Source organism: Mauremys mutica, chromosome 1 (genome assembly GCF_020497125.1).
Source record: "Mauremys mutica isolate MM-2020 ecotype Southern chromosome 1, ASM2049712v1, whole genome shotgun sequence".
Lineage (NCBI taxonomy): Eukaryota > Metazoa > Chordata > Testudines > Geoemydidae > Mauremys > Mauremys mutica.
The window spans coordinates 351,043,906-351,064,798 of NC_059072.1; the positions used below are offsets into that span (position 1 = coordinate 351,043,906).

Here is a 20,893-nt window from a genome sequence, read left to right on the forward strand (position 1 = left end):
ATTCACAGATTTTTTTAGGCCACTGTGATTGTCTAGTCTGACCTCCTGTATAACACAGGTGGGAGAATTTCACCCTGTAATTCCTGCATCCAGCCCAATAACCTCCTGCCATGATCTGAGCAACAGCTGCCCTGCTCCATCAGCTCCACCACCACAAGTGTCCAGGCTTTGCTCTGAGGTCTTGGTCCTGCACCTCAGTTGGAATCGAGTCCCGCTGCTAGAGCAGGAGTAGAGTCTAGGTAACAGGAGCAGGCGATGTGTTGAAATTGCCTCACAACCGAGCTTCCAGGAAGGTCAAAACAGCAGGGGTTCTTCCACAGTGGAACTCCTCCCCTGCAAGGGCAAATACCAGTTTGGTGGCATGAATCACTCCCTCCAAAGAAAAAAGAACGAGGCGTACTTTAATTAAGTTAATAAAGGTAAAGCAGAAGAACAATTTGTGGCTGTAAGCCGTCCTCAAGTTTTATTCTCCGCCCCTTACCTGATCCAATCAGCACTTTTGGGGGGGAGGGATAGCTCAGTGGTTTGAGCATTGGCCTGCTAAACCCAGGGTTGTGAGTTCAGTCCTTGAGATGAACATTTAGGGAACTGGGTAAAAATCTGGGAATTGGTCCTGTTTTGAGCAGGGGGTGGGACTAGATGACCTCCTGAGGTCTCTTCCAACCCTGATATTCTGTGATTCTATGATACATGTGGCACCTTGGAGACTAACAAATTTATTTGGGCAAAGAGTTCAGAACAAAAGAATCTCCCTCTCCCCAACTCCTGCAACAGTAGGTCAGATCAGAGGGTTGCATTATTATCAGTCTGATTAGGCAGTTTTCATTTCATATTTTTTGAACATTCAGACCATTCTTTCCTGAAAAGCATTGCATTTGTTCCTTTCGGTGTTCTACCAAGGACCAGGTTTTAGAGCTGTTACATGGTCCAACAGAACCCGGATTCTACCACACCTGAATTTATACATTTGATCCAAAGCACATTTGTCTTTCCCAGCCTCCACCAAATCACCCAGCTGTGTCAGATTTCCATTTTAAATTGAAATGTAGATTGAATTTAGGTTCTTAACTGCAGTAACATAGGCCATGATTCAGCAAAACATTTAAGTACATTTAAATGTGTGTCCTTCTGTACTGTTAAATGTGTGCTTAAGTGCTTTGCTGAATAGGGATGGACATAAGCACATACTTAAAATTAAGCATGTGATTAAGTACCTCACTGAGTTCTGGGGAGTAATATTTTGAATATCTATCTACAGACACTTAAGACCAAATTCTGATAATTTTGCTCAAGGGAATAGTACCTCACTCCACAAATAGTCCCACTGAAGTCATAGAATCATAGAACCATAGAATTGTAGGACTGGAAGGGACCTCAAGAGATCATCTAGTCCAGTGCCCTGCACTCAGGGCAGGACTATGTAATAACTAGACTATTCCTGGCAGGAGTTTGTAAAACCTGTTCTTAAAATCCTCCAGTGACAGATTCACAACCTAAAAAAGGTAATAATTGGAGATATACCAATCTCCTAGAACTGGAAGGGACCTCAAAAGGTCATCAAGTCCAGTCCCCTGCCTTCACTAGCAGGACTAATTTTTACCCCAAATCCCTAAGTGGCCCCCTCAAGGATTGAACTCACAACCCTGAATTTAGCAGGTCAATGCTCAAACCACTGAGCTATCCCTCCTACAATTTGTTCCAGTGCTTAACTACCCGGACAGGAAGTTTTTCCTAATGCCCCGCTTAAACTTCTCTTACTGCAAGTTAAGCCCACTGCTTCTTGTCCTATCCTCAGATGTTTAGGAGAATAATGGTTCTCCCTCCTCCTTGTAACAGCCTTTTATATACTTGAAAACTGTTATCATGTCCCATCTCAGTCTTCTCCTCTCCAGACTAAACAAACCCAATTTTTTCAATCTTTTCTCAGAGGTCCTGTTTTCTAGACTTTTAATCATTTTTGTTGATCTTCTCTGGACCTTCCCCAATTTGTCCACATCCTTCCTGAAATGTGGCGCCCAGAACTGGACACAATACTCCAGTTGAGGCCTAATCAGCGCAGAGTAGAGCAGAAGTATTACTTGTCGTGTCTTGCTTACAACACTCCTGCTAATACAGCCCAAAAGGATGTTCGCTCTTTTTTGCAACAGTGTTACACTTTTGACTCATATTTAGCTTGTGATCCACTACGACCCCCAGAACCTTTCTGCGGCTCTCCTTCCTAGGCAGTCATTTCCCATTTTGTAGGTGTGCGACTGATTGTTCCTTCCTAAGTGGAGTACTTTGCATTTGTCCTTATTGAATTTCATCCTATTTACTTCAGCCCATTTCTCCAGTTTGTCCAGATCATTTTGAATTTTTATCCTGTCCTCCAAAGCACTTGCAGCCCCTCCCAGCTTGGTATTATGAGTAGAACTACTTGTGGGGAAAGGCACCATTGAACATATACAAATCTGGCTCACAGATACATAAGGTGATGGGCACCATAGAAGCACTTAGGCTGGAGAAGGAGAGAGCACATACAGTCACTGTGGTATCCTGGAGCCAGTCTACCAGTACCCTGGTATGTGAATGAATTACACATGATATTAATTGCTGAAAGTATATTTGCATCTTCAAAGAAAAACAGAATTTACAGGACTGTGCTAAGTACTATTGTCTTTGCAGGTTATTTCACTTCCCTTCCTCCCTGAACTTTCCTCCCTGAATTTAGGAAGTTATAGAGCATATTGCTTTGTTAGTCTCAGTATTTTGTATGTCTGTATCCTCCCAGTGTGATAGCACTGCATGTGTTCACAGGATAAATCAGACACGCAGTGATCTGTGGTCCAAGAAATGTTTACAGCAGCACTTTCACTCTTCTAGCTCTGTTTAAATACCAAGGCTTGCCAAGATCTGCCTCTGACAACTCCTGTACTGGATTCTAATCCTGCTGCGTTCATCTGTCAACAATAAAGATTTTCACGTCTCAGAACATCTGTGTAATGAGTTGTTTTGTTTTAGCGGGTTACAGGGTGATCGGCTCACCCGCATTTGGAGAGAGACGCTTGCAAATTCTCCCACTCGCCCTCTGCAGCCCCCTCCCCACCGCATTTGGATGGCGCGGAGAAGAGAATCCGTGTGGTGGCTTCCATTCTGACACCACTGGGAGGGAATTGGGGGGCTCGCAGGGCACCTACATGTTGCTAAGCCTCTGACTGGCCCTCTGCTCAGGGCTGACCAGTACTGTTGTTTTAGCATTTACACCAGGCTGCATTTACACTAGGACGTTTGACTGTGTCAGTGGGCTTGGGGTCAGACCTATGAACGGTTCCATGAGCCCAGGTGGCGCGTGTCATAGGCTGGGAGAGGCTGTGCCTCCCCAAACAGTCCCACATGGCCCCACTCATGCTCCCTCCAGATTGCCCCATCGTCCCCAGCCCAGGCAGGCTGGCTGCTCCTCTTTAGGGAAGAGTGCTGGGGCGGGTGCTTGCGGCTAGGGTTAGGGCTAGGGCTACCGCGGTCAGTCTGCGGCTGGGACTTGGGGTGGCTGGGACCACTCAGCGCTGGGGGGAGGCTGCCGGCACTGGGGCAGCCCCCGCCGAGCTGAGGGGGGGCTGGGGACTCTGGGCCTGGGGGCCACACGTTGCCTGCCTGGTGCTTGGGTTGGGGAGGGCTGCGCGCTGCCCGCCTGGTGCATTGGAGGGGAAGGCTCTGGATTCCAGTGGGGGACTAGCCTCCCTGAGCCAGAAGGTCACCCACCAGGCATGTCCATGAGGGTTTCAGTCACCTAACTTCAGAAGCCCAAGATATAAAACTGGTCTGTGCTGCTTTAATAGAGTCTGGACAGCGATAGATGGGTCCGGACTGGACTACTGCAGCATGGTCCATGGAGCTACTTCTGAAGACCACTCTGAGGCTACAACCAGGGCAGAAAGGCTCAGCCCACTTGCTCACTGGGGATGGTCGTAGGGAGCATCTTACTCCCATGGGCTAAAGACTGCATCACTTTCCTACTTGCTTTCAGCAACACCCAGTGTGTTAGTATCAACATTTAAAGCGCCGTATTGTTTGGGTTCTGCGTACTCTATAGACCGTCTCTCCTCCCCAGGCACCATCGCCGCAGTAGAGATCGACTGGGTCTGAACACGATGTGTGGCTGTTCTCAGTGGAAGGCCCTCAGTTCTGGAACTACTCCCCATGTTGGTCCAGCAGATCCTGAAGCATGAGCACATGGCAAATCTGTTCATCAAACAGGGCTAGATGGTGGTCGTGCCCTCAAGGATGCATTGCTATCTTACTTGCTGGTTTTCTGAGGTTCTCTAGCGTATTCATGATGTCACTCTTCTGCATCATGTTGTTTTGCAGTGGAGCAGGGATAAGTGTGGGTGCAACTTCTGTGTTGCACTGTATGGGGGCCACGATGCATGGCTGGCACATTAACTTGGGCGTCCTCATTCTCGTGCTGTCTTGAGGTACTGACTCTGTCATCCTTCATAACCAGATGGAAGGATGGACTCCTCTGCTAGCTGAATTGACCACATCCTGTGGAGGATATGGTACATGGACAGCATGTTATCCTGGTCCCTCTTACAGCTTTCTTGAATGCATGCCTCTTGCACAGTGAGAGAGGATCCCTACAGACTCTTTCCCCATCTTGTGTTCGAGTTCAGCACAGGGTAGGACCTAGCAAAGCATAGCCACAGGTTTTATTTCTCCATGATACCCGCTCCTTTATTTGACTGATGTTTCCCACTCACACATTAATACATCAGATTGACTCAGGATATTTGTACATAACTGACTTTATATTGGGCCAACCATAGTGCGCTGGTGTGTGTGTGTGTGTGTGTGTGTGTGTGTGTGTGTGTGTGTGTGTGTGTGTGTGTGTGTGTGTGTGTGTGTGTGTGTGTGTGAAGCTTAAATATTCATGTTTGGAAAAAATCATCTCAGGCACAAGTAGCTGCCTTACGCTATTTACAGTCCCGGAGAGATGTTACGGGAAATTACTATGCACAAATAATAATGGATGCACCAAAGGAAAAGGGTGTCTTTTAGCACCCACAGGGAATCTGAGACCGTAGCACCTGATGTTGTGTGTAGGGGAGCAGATGGGATAGTTCTTACGATTTTATTGGCAAATCTCACTCGCTCACTTGCAGTTGCTCACTTGCAATCACTCGGAATTGCTCTTCTGATCAAAAGAAGCTGAAATATGTGTGGGCTAATGGTGAGAGCCAGAGTTATTCACTAACGGGAGGCTGCCTGAATGTCAGCCTCCTGCTGCTCTAGCCCCGATGGGCATTTCTGGCAGCAGGAAATCATCAGGACGCAAGCCTCAGACTTTGCCATGAGAAATAACATCTCCTGCAGATTGCGAGCGTACAGGTGTGTAACCGTCATGGAACCGGTGGTTGCTGAGGTCAAGGTTAAGGATTTTAGTGCTTGGGTGAGCGTGAGGAACGTGGTACGTGCATTGTCTTACTGTACACATTGGGGGTTACTTAGAAGGCGGAGTCTGCCAATGCTGTGAGGGGCTTTTGGGACTTTAAAGAAGGCGGCCAATTTGTTTAAGGCATCACAATTGTTGGCTGCCTATTTGAGACACTTTAAAGGGGCTTGATTTTTGAGAGGGTGGGTGCTCAGAGCTTGCTGAAAATCAGGCCCTTTAATGGTGTCTGGTTGGGCATCTAAAAATTATGGTACCCCTAAATGACGAGTCTCTTTTGAAAATCTTGGTTGGCTACTTGGACATTTCCTTGCTTTCAGGAGTTTGTGTAGGTCAGTGTTCCCCTAAAGCAACCTCACCTGTTCTTAAGACTGTAAATGAAATTCAAATTTGCTCTATTTTACAAGCCCTGAAGCCCTGGGGATTGCACAGGCTGCAGTAGATCAGGGCAGAAGTTGCCCCTAAAGAGTTTCACTCAGACCACGATACTGCAGTTATTTTGTGCAGTTCAGATTCTGCTCTCTGTCCTACTGGCATATGGCCCTGAGCCAAATCTCAGGGAAGCTAAGGGAAAAACTCCCGTTCAAGTCCACTGAAGTTGGAGCAGGCCTTAAGTGCGCAGTTTCCCCATTAACTTCAACAGAGCTACTGAGCTTTTTACATAGGTGTAACTGTAGGCAGCGGTTGCACCAGTGACTGTGGCAAAGTCGATAACTTTCCCTTGACTGATCAGCGGTTACAGGGTATTCAGCTTCCCTCTCACTCTCAGATGGGATCTTCCCAGTCACTGGAAATCCTGAAAGATGTGAAGCACCTGCAGTTCCTTTAGTGCAAGAGTTTCAGGAGCTCAGCACCTCCTCTCAGGGTTCGATCCATTGTTATGCTTGGAGGGCTGGGTGGGTTGATGGAAGCAAGGGACTGCACATTTTATCAGCGCATTCTCAAATGTGGGTTTAATTTCTGCTTTGATTTATTATGTTCCCTTCTGCACACCTTTCCTCTAATTTTATCCATAGCATTTAACCTGTGATAAGCAGTTTCTTTTTAGTAACTGACTAGTTCTACTTAATATTTTCCTAACCAAAATGTTTCTCTTAATAAATGATTTATCAACCTATCTAATCTATCTAACGATTTGTGTACAGCTCCCATCATCTTATTTCAGCACCCGGGCTCCTAAATCTGTTCCACCACTTTGGTACCTTCACAGCCAAAACACCGCTGTCCAAGTAAATTCAGTGTTAGAAGCTGGTTGCCCTACAGTGTCTTATCACAATAAGGAAGGAATCTGGAAGATGTATTTTTGGGTGGATAGAGCAGGAGACTGGGATTCTATCCTGTTCGCTGTTTTCTAAGCCGAGGTGATAAGTAAAAGTGCTGCATTGTGTCAAAGCCTTCCTGCATCAGTCTGGAATTTAAAAACACAATAACCGTTCACTGACAGGTAGAACACAGGGGTGGGCAGCAAATGTTCTAAATCTTTGTTAAAAATAATTTCGTGCATTGTTGTGTAGTCATGAAAATATTTTTCTAACTCCCCAACCCAAAGTGGATCGCATGACATCCAGTTTTTATTTCTCAAACTCTGGTGGAGTGAGTATACTTACAGATTGGCCGGGTCTGCTCAAAGCTGACATTTTTGGGGGCAAAAGGTTTGTAACAGGGTCAGAGTTTCTAGGCTCCTGCACATGAATTCAGGGCTCCTCTTTTAAGCCAGCCTAAGCTCGAGGTGTAAAGACTTTTTTACCACCCTGCATAAAGATGCAGAATAAACACTGTTGATTCATGCTGGATCTTGTTAGCATCAACCAGAGTATAAGCGAAATTGAAGCTTTTCTCTAGAGCAGAGAGAACCATGGGCTGGGATAGAGGAGATGCTGCCGGGAAGCCCTAGAAAGTGGATAGATTGGAACCATGTACAGGGTGTACAATGACAGTAATCACCAGGGACCGAAAATGAGACATACTAAGAGCAGGTTTCAGAGGGGTAGCTGTGTTAGTCTGTATCAGCAAAACCAACAAGGTGTCCTTATGGCACCTTATAGACTAAGGGCTTGGCTACACTTACAAATTTGCAGCGCTGCAGCAGGGTGTGAAAACACACCCTCTGCAGCGCTGCAAATTGCGGCGCTACAAAGCGCCAGTGTAGTCAAAGCCCCAGCGCTGGGAGCCGCGCTCCCAGCGCTGTCCGTTATTCCCCACAGGGAAGTGGAGTACGGACAGCGCTGGGAGAGTTTTCTCCCATCGCTGGCGCTTTGATTACACTTAGCGCTTCAAAGCGCTGCCGCGGCAGCGCTTTGAAATGCAAGTGTAGCCAAAGCCTAACAAATTTATTTGGGCATAAGATTTCATGGGCTAAAACCCATTTCATCAGATGCATGGAGTGGAAAATACAGTAGGAAAATACATATAGCAAAAACAACAAGGAGTCCGATGGCATCTTAAAGACTAACAGATTTATTTGGGCATAAGCTTTTGTGGGTAAAAACTCACTTCTTCAGAGGCATGGAGTGAAATTATAGATGCAGGCATTACATAATGACACATGAAGAGAAGGGAGTTGCCTCACACGTGGAGAACCAGTGCTGACAGGGCCAATTCGATCAGGGTGGATGTGGGCCACTCCCAATAATTGATGAGGAGGTGTCAATTCCAGGAGAGGCAAAGCTGCTTTTGTAGTGAGCCAGCCTCTCCCAGTCCCTATTCAAGCCCAAATTAATGGTGTTAAATTTGCAAATGAATTTTAGTTCTGCTGTTTCTCTTTGAAGTCTGTTTCTGAAGTTTTTTTGTTCAACTATAGCTACTTTTAAATCTGTTATAGAATGTCCAGGGAGGTTGAAGTGTTCACCTACTGGCTTACAAAAAGCCTTCATGTGTCATTATATAATGCCTGCATCTGTAACTTTCACTCCATGCATCTGAAGAAGTGGGTTTTTTACCCACAAAAGCTTATGCCTAAAAAAATCTGTTAGTCTTTAAGGTGCCACTGGACTCCTTGTTGTTTTTGTGGATACAGACTAACACGGCTACCCCCTGATACTTGATATATATAGCAGTACATTAAAAGATGGGAGTTGCCTTAATGTCTCCCCACCAACTGGGAGGTGTGAGCCCCAGCTTGGGTAGAAATACACATCCTAGCTTTGCTCAAGCTAGTGCATAAAAATAGCTGTGTGGACGTGGTGGTGTGGGCGGCAGCTTGGGCTAGCCTCCCGAGGACGTACCCAGAGATTTGGATGGCTTTGTAGTTGGGTGGGGTGCCCAACCCACCACCCAACCTGCCAGGGCTACACTAGCAGCAAAGAATCCTGTGGCACCTTATAGACTAACAGACGTTTTGTAGCATGAGCTTTCGTGGGTGAATACCCACTTCTTCGGATGCAAGTCAGGAGAGAGGAGTCTTGCATCCGAAGAAGTGGGTATTCACCCACGAAAGCTCATGCTACAAAACGTCTGTTAGTCTATAAGGTGCCACAGGATTCTTTGCTGCTTCTACAGAACCAGACTAACACGGCTACCCCTCTGATACAGGGCTACACTGCAACTTTTAGGTGCTAGCTCAAGCAGAGCTAGCACGTGTGTCTGCTCAAGCTGAGAATCCCACTCCCAGCTGCTGTGTAGATGTACCCAAGGAGTAACTCTTCTCACTGGTAACTCTATCTCCTGTGGACCAGCCACTAGGACGGGACCCATAACATTCAGTGAACCACGGGTTACATGTGGATGCTCTCTTTGTAGCATCTGCTTATGGATACGTTTGAAGTGATCAAACCCAAGGAGCACCAGGTTCTTAACTCAGTTACACTGATATAAATCTGGGGAGATGCTGACACCTTGCATGTCAGTGGAGTCACTCCAGATTAACACTAGCGTAACTGATAGTAGGATCTCTCCCTTTGGGTGCAGAATTAATTGGACATCCTAAGCTCACTGTGAGCAAACATAAACCTGTCTGAAAGCCCTGTGGGTTGTAGCTTGAAATGGTATCACTCTGAACCAGTTAAACCTGACCCCTGTAGGTGCTGGCTTCAAAAACTGACAGAGATGGAAGAAATCAATGCTTACCTGACTTTCAGTGGGCATCTCCTGAGGTGGCTGCCAGCCATAGAGCTGAGTTCAGGTTCAGCCAGTGTTTCACAGGCGTGTGCGTGTAGGGTATTCGGTTCATCTTCACCTGCAGTCTCCATTAATCCTCCTGGACCAAGGGGGAATCAAATCTGACATACGAATGAAAATAACCATTATGAATCCAGCTGGCCAACAGTAGAGTCTCTGTCTCCCTGCAGGATGGGGGGCCTTATCCAAAGTTCATTGAAGACAGTAAAAAGACGGCCATTGGCTTTCATGGATGTTGACTCAGGCCCAGTGTATCCTATAGCCAAGTCAGATAGCTCACTAACCACTGTGTGGATTAGTACCCAGGGTCAGAGGAACTGTATGATTTGATGCAATGACATGCTGGTCGTTGTCTTCAGGTGCGTATTTTGGGTCAGTCCTTACTTGGTCAAACTCCCGTTAATGGCAGTGGGAGTTTTGCTGGAGGCAGGATTGTGGGATTTGGCTGTTAGTAGTCATCTAGTGCCACAGACACTGCTTTTCAACTGGAGATTTCAGTGAGTTTCAATTAGTTCTTTTCAGATCTTCCTCGCCTGTGCCCGGGGCTAGATGGCGAATCAGGAGCTAGCTCCTTGGCAGCCTCCTGCCTCTCTTTCACCGAAAGAAAAAGCTCCTTAAAAACAAACTGAGCAAAATGAAAGGAGGGAAAAAAATCTGAAACAAAAACTGTGGGGCTAACTGAGGCTGTGCGTACCGTGCCCGTTTTCTCTTGCACATGCTCACTGCGGCAATCCACCCCCGGCCTTTCTTTCATATTGCCTGTCTGGGCCTAGGAGGCGGCTTTGCCACAAGCCCTGTACAAGGGGCCATGTGTGATGATTAGCCTGCCTCCTCTCTCCCGCATGGTCCAAGGGGGAAGTCATCTGCACCAGCACTTTACCATATTGCCGGCTCATCTGTGCTGGTGGTGGAGTCAAGGCTCCGACAACTTCCCAGTCCTGCTTGCCCAATTTCCACCTGCCTGTGCTGGGGGCGGAGTAGCGGCTTTGCGGAGGCTGTTGTCTCACTCCAGCGATACATGCAGCCGGTGCTAGGGAGCAAGGAGGCATCTTATGTCTTTGTCCCATCATGCTGTTAGCCTGTACGTTCCTCAAGACAGGAAACTTGTGCTCCTACCTGTTTGCAAGGTGCCTCCCACCCTTCTGGGGCAATACAAATATTAAATAGTACTGGGCGAGCATTCAGACTCGCAACCACTTACCGCCAGGCTGAATCTGTTTCATTGTTCCAGGATCAGCTGACACGGCACAACAAAGATGCCATGCATCCATAGTGTACCACAAGGGGGCGCGTTGTTCTGAGCAAAGCCTCAGCGTATGTCTACACTATGAAATTAGGTCGAATTTATAGAAGTTGTTTTTTTAGAAATTGTTTTTATACAGTCGATTGTGTGTATCCCCACACAAAATGATCTAAGTGCATTAAGTCAGCGGACTGTGTCCACAGAACCGAGGCTAGTGTCGACTTCTGGAGTGTTGCACTGTGGGTAGCTGTGGGTAGCTATCCCACAGTTCCCGCCATCTCCGCTGCCCATTGGAATTCTGGGTTGAGATCCCAATGCCTGATGGGGCAAAAACAGTGTCACGGGTGGTTCTGGGTACATGTCGTCAAGCCCCTCTCTCCCTTCCTCCCTCTGTGAAAGCAACGGCAGACAATCGTTTCACGCCTTTTTTCCTGGGTTACCTGAGCAGACACCACACCATGGCAAGATTGGAGCCTGCTCAGCTCACCATCACTGTCCGTCTCCTGGGTGCTGGCAGACGTGGGACTGCATTGCTACACAGCAGCAGCTCATTGTCTTTTGGCAGCAGACGGTGCATTACGATTCGTAGCCATCATCGTCGTATTCCTGGGTGCTCTTTTAGCCGACCTTAGTGAGGTCGGTCAGGGGCACCTGTGCAGACATGGGAGTGACTCAGGCAGGTCATTCCCATCTTCTGCCGAGCACCCAGGAGATGACGATGGCTAGCAGTCAAACTTCACCGTCTTCTGACGAGCAGCCAGGAGATGACAATGGCTAGCAATCGTAATGCAGCATCTTCTGCTGAGCACCCAGGAGATGATGATGGCTTGCAGTCATACTGCACCATCTGCTGCCAGCCTAAGATGTAAAAGATAGATGGATCAAAACAAGAAATTGACATGATTTGTTTTGTGAAATCAACGGCCTGCTAAATCCAGGGTTTGGAGTTCAGTCTTTGAGGGGGCCATTCGGTGTGACAGTTGTTTGTGTTTCTCCTTGATGCAAAGCCACCCCTTTTGTTGATTTTAATTCCCTGTAAGCCATGTCGTCAGTCGTCCCTCCCTCCGTCAGAGCAAAGGCAGACAATTGTTTCGCACAAAACCAGGCGAGGAGGCGACGGCAGCGCAGCGACGAGAGTGAGGAGGACATAGACATAGTTATAGACTTCTCGCAAAGTACGGGCTGGGCAATGTGCCCCGGCAATGTGCACATCATGCTGGTGAGCTCTGCATGAGCTCCGCATGGTCACCTGTGCTGATCAGCTCGCCACGCTTGCCAAACAGAAATGAAATTCAAAAGTTCATGGGCCTTTTCCTGTCTGCCTGGCCAGTGCATCTGAGTTGAGAGCGCTGTCCAGAGCGGTCACAATGGAGCGCTCTGGAATAGCTCCCTGAGGCCAATACCGTCGAATTGCGTCCACACTACCCCAAATTCGACCTGGCAAGGCCGATTTCAGCGCTAATCCATTCGTCGGAGGTGGAGTAAAGAAATCAATTTAAAGAGCCCTTTAAGTTGAAAAAAAGGGCTTCGTCGTGTGGTCGGGTCCAGGGTTAAAAAGAGGTAATGCTGCTAAATTCGACCTAAAGTCGTAGTGTAGACCAGGCCTCAGTTTTTGTTTGAAAGCAGCATCTCTTGGCCATACAAACGCTGTCAAATAAGAGCTTCATTTTAACTTGTTCAGTGCTGGCCACAAACAGGCTTTCACCTTGTTATGCTGTATGTCTTGACACTGCAAGCTTGGTTGCGGTGTTGTGGGAGCCGTGTTGGTCCCAGGAGACAAAGTAGGTGAGGTCATATCTTTTGGTGGGAGGGACAAGATTTTGACTGACACAGAGCACTGCATCTGGTGTGGAGAAGGTAAATACAAAGTAGGACAGATTGTTAAGCCTAAGGAGGTCACACACACTGTAGGAGACCACTTAAAATGAAGTGGGTAATTAACACCTCTGCAGAGGTTATCAGGCAGCAGAGTGTGTTACTGAGGGCAGGTCTACACGTAAAATGCTGCATCGGCGCACTGTAGCACTTTAATGAAGACACTCTAAGGCCTTGTCTACACTACAAGACTATTTCGAATCAACTTAGTTCGAATTTGTGGATTCGACCTTATGAAGTCGAATTTGTGTATCCATACTAAATACACTAATTCGAATTTCTGAGTCCACATTCACGGGGCCAGCGTCGACTTTGGAAGCGGTGCACTGTGGGAAGCTATCCCACAGTTCCCGCAGTCCCCGCTGCCCATTGGAATGCTGGGTAGAGCCCCCAATGCCTGCTGGGGGGGAGAAATGTGTCGAGGGTGGTTTTGGGTAAGTGTCGTCATTGAACCGTCAATCACAACCTCCCTCCCTCCCTCCTTGAAAGCGCCTGCGGGCAATCTGTTCGTGCACTTTTCTGGTCAGTGACAGCGCGGACGCCACAGCACTGCAAGCATGGAGCCCGTTGCGATCATCGCCGTTTTCTCCTCCTCGCACTTTATCGTCCACCTCTTCCACAGTCAGCTGATGAGAAATTGGGCTACTTTTCAATGGTGCTGCAAGCACTGGGGGACCATAGGGGACGTTTTGCAAACATCAACGTCGGGTGGCCGGGCAAGGTTCATGATGCGTGTGTTTTCAGGAACTGTGGGCTGCTCAGACGCCTGCAGGAAGGTAGTTTCTTCCCGGACCACGAAATAACTGTTGTGGATGAGCAGATTCCTAAAGTCATCCTCGGGGACCCAGCCTGCCCGCTAATGCACTTGCTCATGAAGCCCTATACAGGCGCCTGGGACAGCGACAAGGAACTCTTCAAATACCAGCGAGCAGCGTGACCTGTGACTGTTCAGTTTCTTTACAGAGAAGCTGAACCTGCCCCTGTTTCTTTACCCACTGACTGTTGACTCTCCTCTTCGGTTACATACCCCATTCACCCCGTTTCCCCCACTTCCAACACACGTGTAAAAATAAAATACATGTCCCATTGTTACTGAAGAAAGGTTTCTTTATTCATGACTGTTCGTGAAAGGGTTGAAACTGGGAGGCAGACTGTGCTGGGTAGGGTGTGCGGTGATGTAAAGACCGCCTCTAAACTCAACGAATGACAGGCTCCTGCTCCTAGAGCGGTCCGCAGTGCCGGACTGCTTCTTTCAACGGAGCCTGCCATCCCTCTTTTTCGAATTCTGTGTGCGGGGGGATATGTGACCTTGTGGCGGAGGAGTACGGATACAGATTCCTCTGCTGCGTGACTCAGCGGTCCAGGACAAGGACCGCTGTATAAGATCTGTAACCGCCCTCCCCCGCTACAAAGTCACATCCCCCCTGCCCACACAGAACCTGGAAACCACCTCCCATACCGACCATGGTGCCTACTGACTGCACTGTGTGTGTGACCCGCTGCTGATCCTGCCCCCGTGTCTGTACCCTGGGAAAGGTGACTGTCCTATGCAATTAACAACCCCCTTCCCCACGCCCCCCATTCAAACACAGTCTTCTTTGAAAAAACATGACGGAAACAGTAATTAACAGCAAAGTATTTTTATTACTTAAGTAGACACTTAGGGGATGGAACTGGGATTGGGACTTGTGTGAGTCCGGAAGGGAACGACTTCTGCAAATGTAGGGTATGAGAGCTTTTGGGTACTTGAGCACTCTGCTGGGGTGCAGTGACAGTTTACACGGCCTCTGGCGCCCCTCCTTCTGGTTATTTTGGGTGAGGGGGGTATGGGACTTTGTGCCGGGGGAGGGCGGTTGCAGATACACTGCACGGGGGCTCTGTCCTCCTGCGGTCCTGCAGAACATCCACAAGGCGCCTGAGGATGTCCGTTTGCTCCCTCACTAGTCCAAACATTGTTTGAGTCGCCTGCTTGTCTTCCTCACGCCACCTCTCCTCCCGTTCGCTGTGTGAGCGCTGGTACAGAGAGACGGTCTCCCTCCACTGGCTCTGCTGGTCCGCCTCGGCTAGGTAGCAGCCCATACGTTCATCGAACATCTTGTCCCTTGTCTTTTTCTTTCTCCGCCTAATCTTTGCCAGCCTCTGCGAGGGGGATGCTGTGGCAGGTCTGGAGACAGTGGAAGCTGTGAAATGGGAAACAGGGAGTGAATTCCTTGCAAAGATACATTTTTGCGAACAATTAACTGAGTCTAGGCTGTCTCTGTGAATTCTGGGTTGAGACCCCTGTGCCTGCTGGGGCACAAATAATTTTCGCGGTGGATTCTGGGTAAATGTCGCCAGTCATTCCTTCCTCCGGGAAAGCAACGGCAGACAATCATTTCAAGCCCGTTTTCCCAGTATTGCTCTGGCATACGCCATAGCGTGGCAACCATGGACACTGTTTTGCCTTTTGTGTATGTCACCGTATGTGTACTAGATGCCGCTGACAGAGGTGGTCCAGCAGCGCTACGCAGCAGCATGCTTTTGCTTTTGCATGACAGCAGAGATGGTTACCAGCCATATTGTACCATCTACCATACCATAAATTGGTAATAAGATGGTAATAAGATGGGCATGGTTACCTGTCCTTTTGCACTGCACCATTTGGTGCTGTCATAAGTGCCCCTGGCCGAGCAGCCAGGGGCGCAAAAGCAAAAATTGGGAATGACTCCCTGAGTCAATCCCTCCTTTTTGGTATCTAAAAATAGAATCAGTCCTGCCTAGATTATGGGCAAGTGTACTAGAGAACCACTGTATCATAGAACCAGATAGCACAGCTGCTCTGTGTCCGATCCTGCATAAATTTGGAGCTGTATGCTATTCACAGGGGGTGCTCCTGCAACAACACCACCTGTTCATTCCGGCCTTCCCACAGCCTTCCTGGGCTACCATACCATTGTCCCCCCACTTGTGTGATGAAGTAATAAAGAATGCAGGAATAAGACACAGTGACTTGTTTGTGAGAAATGAGTGGAAGGAAGCCTCCAGCTGCAATGATAGTCCAGGCAGGACATTAATTACTGTGGATGAAGGAGCCCATCATCCCTCTGCTAGTCCAGGGGCAATTCAATCTTTTCTTTACACAGGAAGGGTGGGGGCTGATGGAGCTCAGCCCCCTGTTGCAATGATGAGGATGGTTACCAGCCATACTGCACCATCTACCATGAAAAATTAGGGCCAGGCGCCCTTGATCGACCTCAAAGATGCTAGTGCGCATGGTTACCAGTCCTTTTGCACTGCCCCATGTGCCAATAGGCTGATGATGAGGACGGATACCAGTCGTTTTGTACCATCAGCCATCCATAGCGTGGGGGGAGCAAGGATGTTGGTGTTGAGTGCTGCACCATCGCGTCTATCTGCAGCATTCAGTAAAGATAGGGTGACATGTAAAAGAGTCAACAGAGGATTGTTTTCACTTCTGGTGGTGGGTGGGGTGTGTGCGCAAATTGCTGAACTATGCCCTGACCCACCGCAGACACTGTGTTTGACCCTAGAAGCATTTGGAGCTCATCCAAGAATGCAAATACTTTTCGGAGACAGCAGGAACTGTGGGATACCTTGCGTCCTCATTTCCCCCTCCCTCCATGAGCATCCATTATATTCTTTGGCTTTCCATTACGCTCGTCACGCAGCTGCGTGCTGAGTCTGTGCTATGCCGTCTGTCCGTGGATTTATTAAAAATACTTTGGACCAGGCGCACCATAACAGTAATTCCACTACTTGGATGCATGAGTCTCCTAGCGAGATCACCGTGAGGACGGGCACTGAAGGAGATAGAGAGCGCATGCTGCGTGAAATCTATCATGAACCACGGACCGATGCAGCCGTGCTCGGGGAGGCAATGCTCCCTGAATACCACATGAAAGCCTCGCGCGGAAAAGGGTGCTATCACGGAGCACCCAATAAGGCAGCTCTCCCCAGGAACCTCCTGCTGATGCTTATCGATTAACGGAAGGAGAGCTTCGTGGAGTTCTCCCAGGAGGATTTCTGTTCTATCACCATATAGAGAGAGACCTCCTTCTCACACACTTCAGATTCCTGTTATATTAAGAATAAAAGTTAACATGGTTAAAGCACTTACCGACTGCTCCTTCCCCTGATTCAGGATCCGGGTTCATGGCCGGGGAGGGTTGGTAGGGGATCTCCGTGACGGTGATGAATAGATCCTGGCTGTCGGGGAAACCAGCGTTGTAAGCGCTCTCGCCTGCCTCGTCCTCCACAAACACTTCCTCATCTTCCCCGTCCGTGAACATCGTTGAGGAACTGTCCGTCGACACTGTCCCATCATCAGAGTCCATGGTCACTGGTGGGGCAGTGGTGGCAGGCTCCGTAGCGTCCGTTTGCCGCTTTGATTTTTTGGTAGCCTTGTCTGGGGTCCTTGGTTTTCACGCGGCGATGCGTTGCATGATGGCTGTATCCTCTGTCTGGATCATGGCTTTGGAGACCTTCTCATAGGTCTTTGCATTCCGTTTGTTGGAGCGCAGCTCCGAAAGCACAGACTCCTCGCCCCACACACCGATCAGATCCAAGAGTTCCCGGTCAGTCTATGCCGGGTCCCTCTTTCTATTCAGAGATTACATTAACTCCTCTGCTGGAGAGCTCTGCATTGCTGCCGGTGCTGCTGAGCTCGCCCCGATGTCCAACCACGAAATGAGATTCTAACTGTCCAGAAAGGAAAAGGAATTCAAATTTTCCCGGGTCGTTTCCTGTGTGGCTGCTCAGAGCATCGAAGCTCGGACTGCTGTCCAGAGCGTCAACAGAGTGGTGCACTGTGGGATAGCTCCCGGAGCTACTAAGTTCGATTTGCATCCACACCTAGCCTAATTCGAGCTAGCCATGTCGAATTTAGCGTTACTCCACCTGTCGGGGTGGAGTACCAAATTCGAACTAAAGAGCCCTCTAATTCGAATTAAATGGCTTCCTGGTGTGGACGGTTGAGCGGTTAGTTCGAATTAACGCTGCTAAATTCGATTTAAAGTCCTAGTGTAGACGAGGCCTAAGCCGACAGGAGAGAGCTTCTCCCGTCAGCATAGTTAATCCACCAGACAATGAAAGGGTTAAATAATTACATCGGGGGAGAGAAATGAAGTAGAAGCAAAGGACATAAATTTGATTTTAGCTGAGATCTGCCATAAAATAGGGAGTTGAGGTGGTGTAGAGATACAAGGAGGCTGTTCCAACTGGTAGGAGTTGCAGAGGAGAAGGCTCTTTTACCAACAGTGACTGCATAAAGGTAAAAATAAAAACGCTAGATGGGCAGAGAGAATAGGCGGGGAAGCAGAGAGAGGAACATTCTGTGAGGAAGCAGAAGCAAGAGGCTTGTAAATACAAGAACAATGGATCCTCAAGTGAAAGGTATTGTTAAAAATTAAATTACTAATCACTGGGAGCTTTTACTAGAGTCAAAGATGGTCCATAGCACCTACAGAGATGTAGCACCGACAGCAGGAGGGATAGGAGATGATGCAGGGGTTAATTTCCTTCAAGAGTCGTAAAAACAGACAAGTGTTGTGCTATGTAGATGAAATTCACTGCTGTGCAGAGGGTTATGGCATCGCTGGCGTCCTACTCGAACCCTTAGGACATAACTGACGCACAGATATTGTGCTGGTTCCCTGAGCACAGGTGAATTTCACCTGTAGGTGAGGAAATGTCATAGCCTGGGATTCAGATTTTGTGTTTCCTGCAGCTGGTCAGGAAATGATTCTCCTTTTCTCCTGAATACAATTTTGATGGAAAAAAAAATATTTTTTGTCAAAAGTTTGTTTGAAAATTTTCCTGGTTGTGGATTTTATTTTTAAAGGAAAATGTTGGGTTTACAACTGTTGGGTTTTTTTGGTTGGTGAAAACAAAACAAAGTTTTGCTTGCTTTTTTTCTCCCAAAATCCCTGCAAATTTGTTAACTAAAATGGAGTCTTTAAAAAATTTCTGATTGATCAAAAAGCCATTTCCCCACCACTAAAAGTTTTGATGGGAAATTTTCCACTAGCTCTAGTATTTGCCTTCAGGGGTTAATGAAGAAGAGAAGCAGAGGTGTAGCTACCAGTGCTTGGTACACATTGCAATCTGGGTGAATCCTAAAAAACCCTCACATAATTGATAGCTGTACAGTAGAAGGGATGTGTTAAACAAGGGCTCTAATGTATACATTGTGGTGCAATATAGAGCAAATGGCGCAACACAATCCCGAGATGAGTGGCGATTGTAGAAAACATTGGACTCTTTACATTTGACGCTCACCTAGCTGCTTCTCATACAGGTAAGCTCGCTGACAACAACGCTTGTGTGCTGCGATGGGAAACCAAAAGTTTATTGTGACATCCAGTAAACCTGCACATTCCTCTCTCTCTTTACATATGAATTTTCATCATAAGAATAATTGCATGTAAGAGTCAGGAATCTCAACTTGGGCTTTCCAGAGCATAGGTTAAGCAATATAGATTTAAGAGGCACTGAGGTCAGGCCAGATTTTCAAAAGGGCTCAGCACCCACAGTGATCAGATTTTCAGCCTCCCAGCAGCGACTTTGGTTTCAGTAGGCCAGATCCGAGTAGAAGTTTTCCCATTGACTTCAATGGGCAATGGATCAAGCCCAACGGGAGCTGTTGGATGCTGAGTTCTGGCAAATCTGGCCCCATATGTTTATGGCACGGGGTTTTCAGAATGCAAAATATACAGCAGGGGAAGAGCCATCCAATGAGATGTCCGCTAAAAAAGGGGGTCGTCTGAGTTTCCACAAGCCACCCATTTTCCCGTTGTTTTAATTTCTGCCTCCTGTTTCTTTTTGAACCCTAGAAATGAATTCAGACCTTGGATAGACATCAACAGAGTTAAGCTTATAAAAGCTAAGTCCCAGTACAAGCCCCCGGACGAGAAAGTGAGCCACGAAACCAGTTACAGTTCTCAATTCAAGGGGGAGCCCAACAAGCCTGTACAAGCCGATAACAAATTCATCGATCGCAGGAGGATACGCAGCCTGTACAGTGAGCCCTTCCAAGAATCTTCAAAGGTGAGAAATACAGCGTAAGGGGCCACGGGCCAGCAGGTGCCTGCAGCAGCGCATGGCTATAAAGACTTCACAGCACCACTTAGTTTCATTCCACTTCCCATGGCTTAGTCATGTCTGGCCGGGGACCCTATTAGGAATCATTCTCTGACACCCCAGTTAGAATCCTAAACTGGTGTAGATCAATATAACTGCACTGAAGTCAGTGGTGGGATGCTGGATTACAACAGGTGCAAGATCTGGCCCCAGGACAATCTCTTTGCATTCACATTTCCCTGATCGCTAAGGTGTTTACTTGGTAAACACAAAGCTACAAATGCGTTACCTTCTTTTATTTCACCCCAGTAACATGCTAAGGGCCAGACCCTCCGTTGGTGTAAATGGAGGTAGCTCCATTGACTTCAGTGGAGTTACACTGATTTACAGCAGCCAAGGATGTGTTTTTAAATGGATCCGATCCGTACAACTTGGGGTCTGGATTTTTTCCTTCATCCCAGAGTTTGGGGTTGTGCAGTTCTTCGAGGTATTGTTTGGTTCCGATATAAAGAGAGAGGGGGTCAGATGGGAAATTCTGCTTTCAGTGGGATTCTGAACCCTCCTCCCAAGTTTGGGAGGAAGAATGGGCTGGATCCAGGGTTTTGCTTCACACCTTCCCCTGATATCATTCCAATTCCACGCTTGGAGCTGCTGTTTCTTTTGGCAGCAGATGAACCCCAGGCATCCCAATGTGTTTTTCCTCCATTGTATCAACCTGAGAAAGGAGCAGAATAAGGAGCACGCCCTCCTCCCACTCCCAGTCCGCAGCCCCCCAAACAATGGTTACAGTATGGAACTTATAGAGCGTCCAACAAAGGATCCTGAGATTCTTCCCCTCCCCTTTGTTCTGGGCCATCATTTCCCTTGTCTGATCCCAAAGAAAGGCAACGCTTAATGAGATTGCAAAGCCACTCCCCAAATCAGCCAGTCAAGGAGGTGACAAAATGCGCAGGAGGGTCTGGCCTTTGTACTTACATAGCATTAGCCCCAACACTTGACTTAGGGCTTGTCTACATTACCCGGTGGATCAATGGGCAGTGATCAATCCAGTGGGAGTCGATTTATCGCGTCTAGTCTAGACGCGATAAATCGACCGCTGAGCGCTCTCCCGTCGACTCCGGTACCCCACCAGGGTGAGAGGCACAGGCGGAGTCGAC

General features: G+C 48.0%; 1 protein-coding gene across 4 annotated transcripts in view; it reads left to right on the plus strand.

The window, feature by feature from the left end:
* The window catches only part of MAP6 (microtubule associated protein 6), a 76,956-nt gene that overhangs the window by 37,658 nt on the left and 18,405 nt on the right, over nucleotides 1-20,893 (plus strand). For all 4 annotated transcript variants that reach the window (XM_045021584.1, XM_045021604.1, XM_045021574.1 and 1 more), the window contains exon 2: nucleotides 19,490-19,703. In XM_045021584.1, coding sequence (XP_044877519.1) covers nucleotides 19,490-19,703 — 214 coding nt within the window. The remainder of the gene's footprint in view (nucleotides 1-19,489; nucleotides 19,704-20,893) is intronic.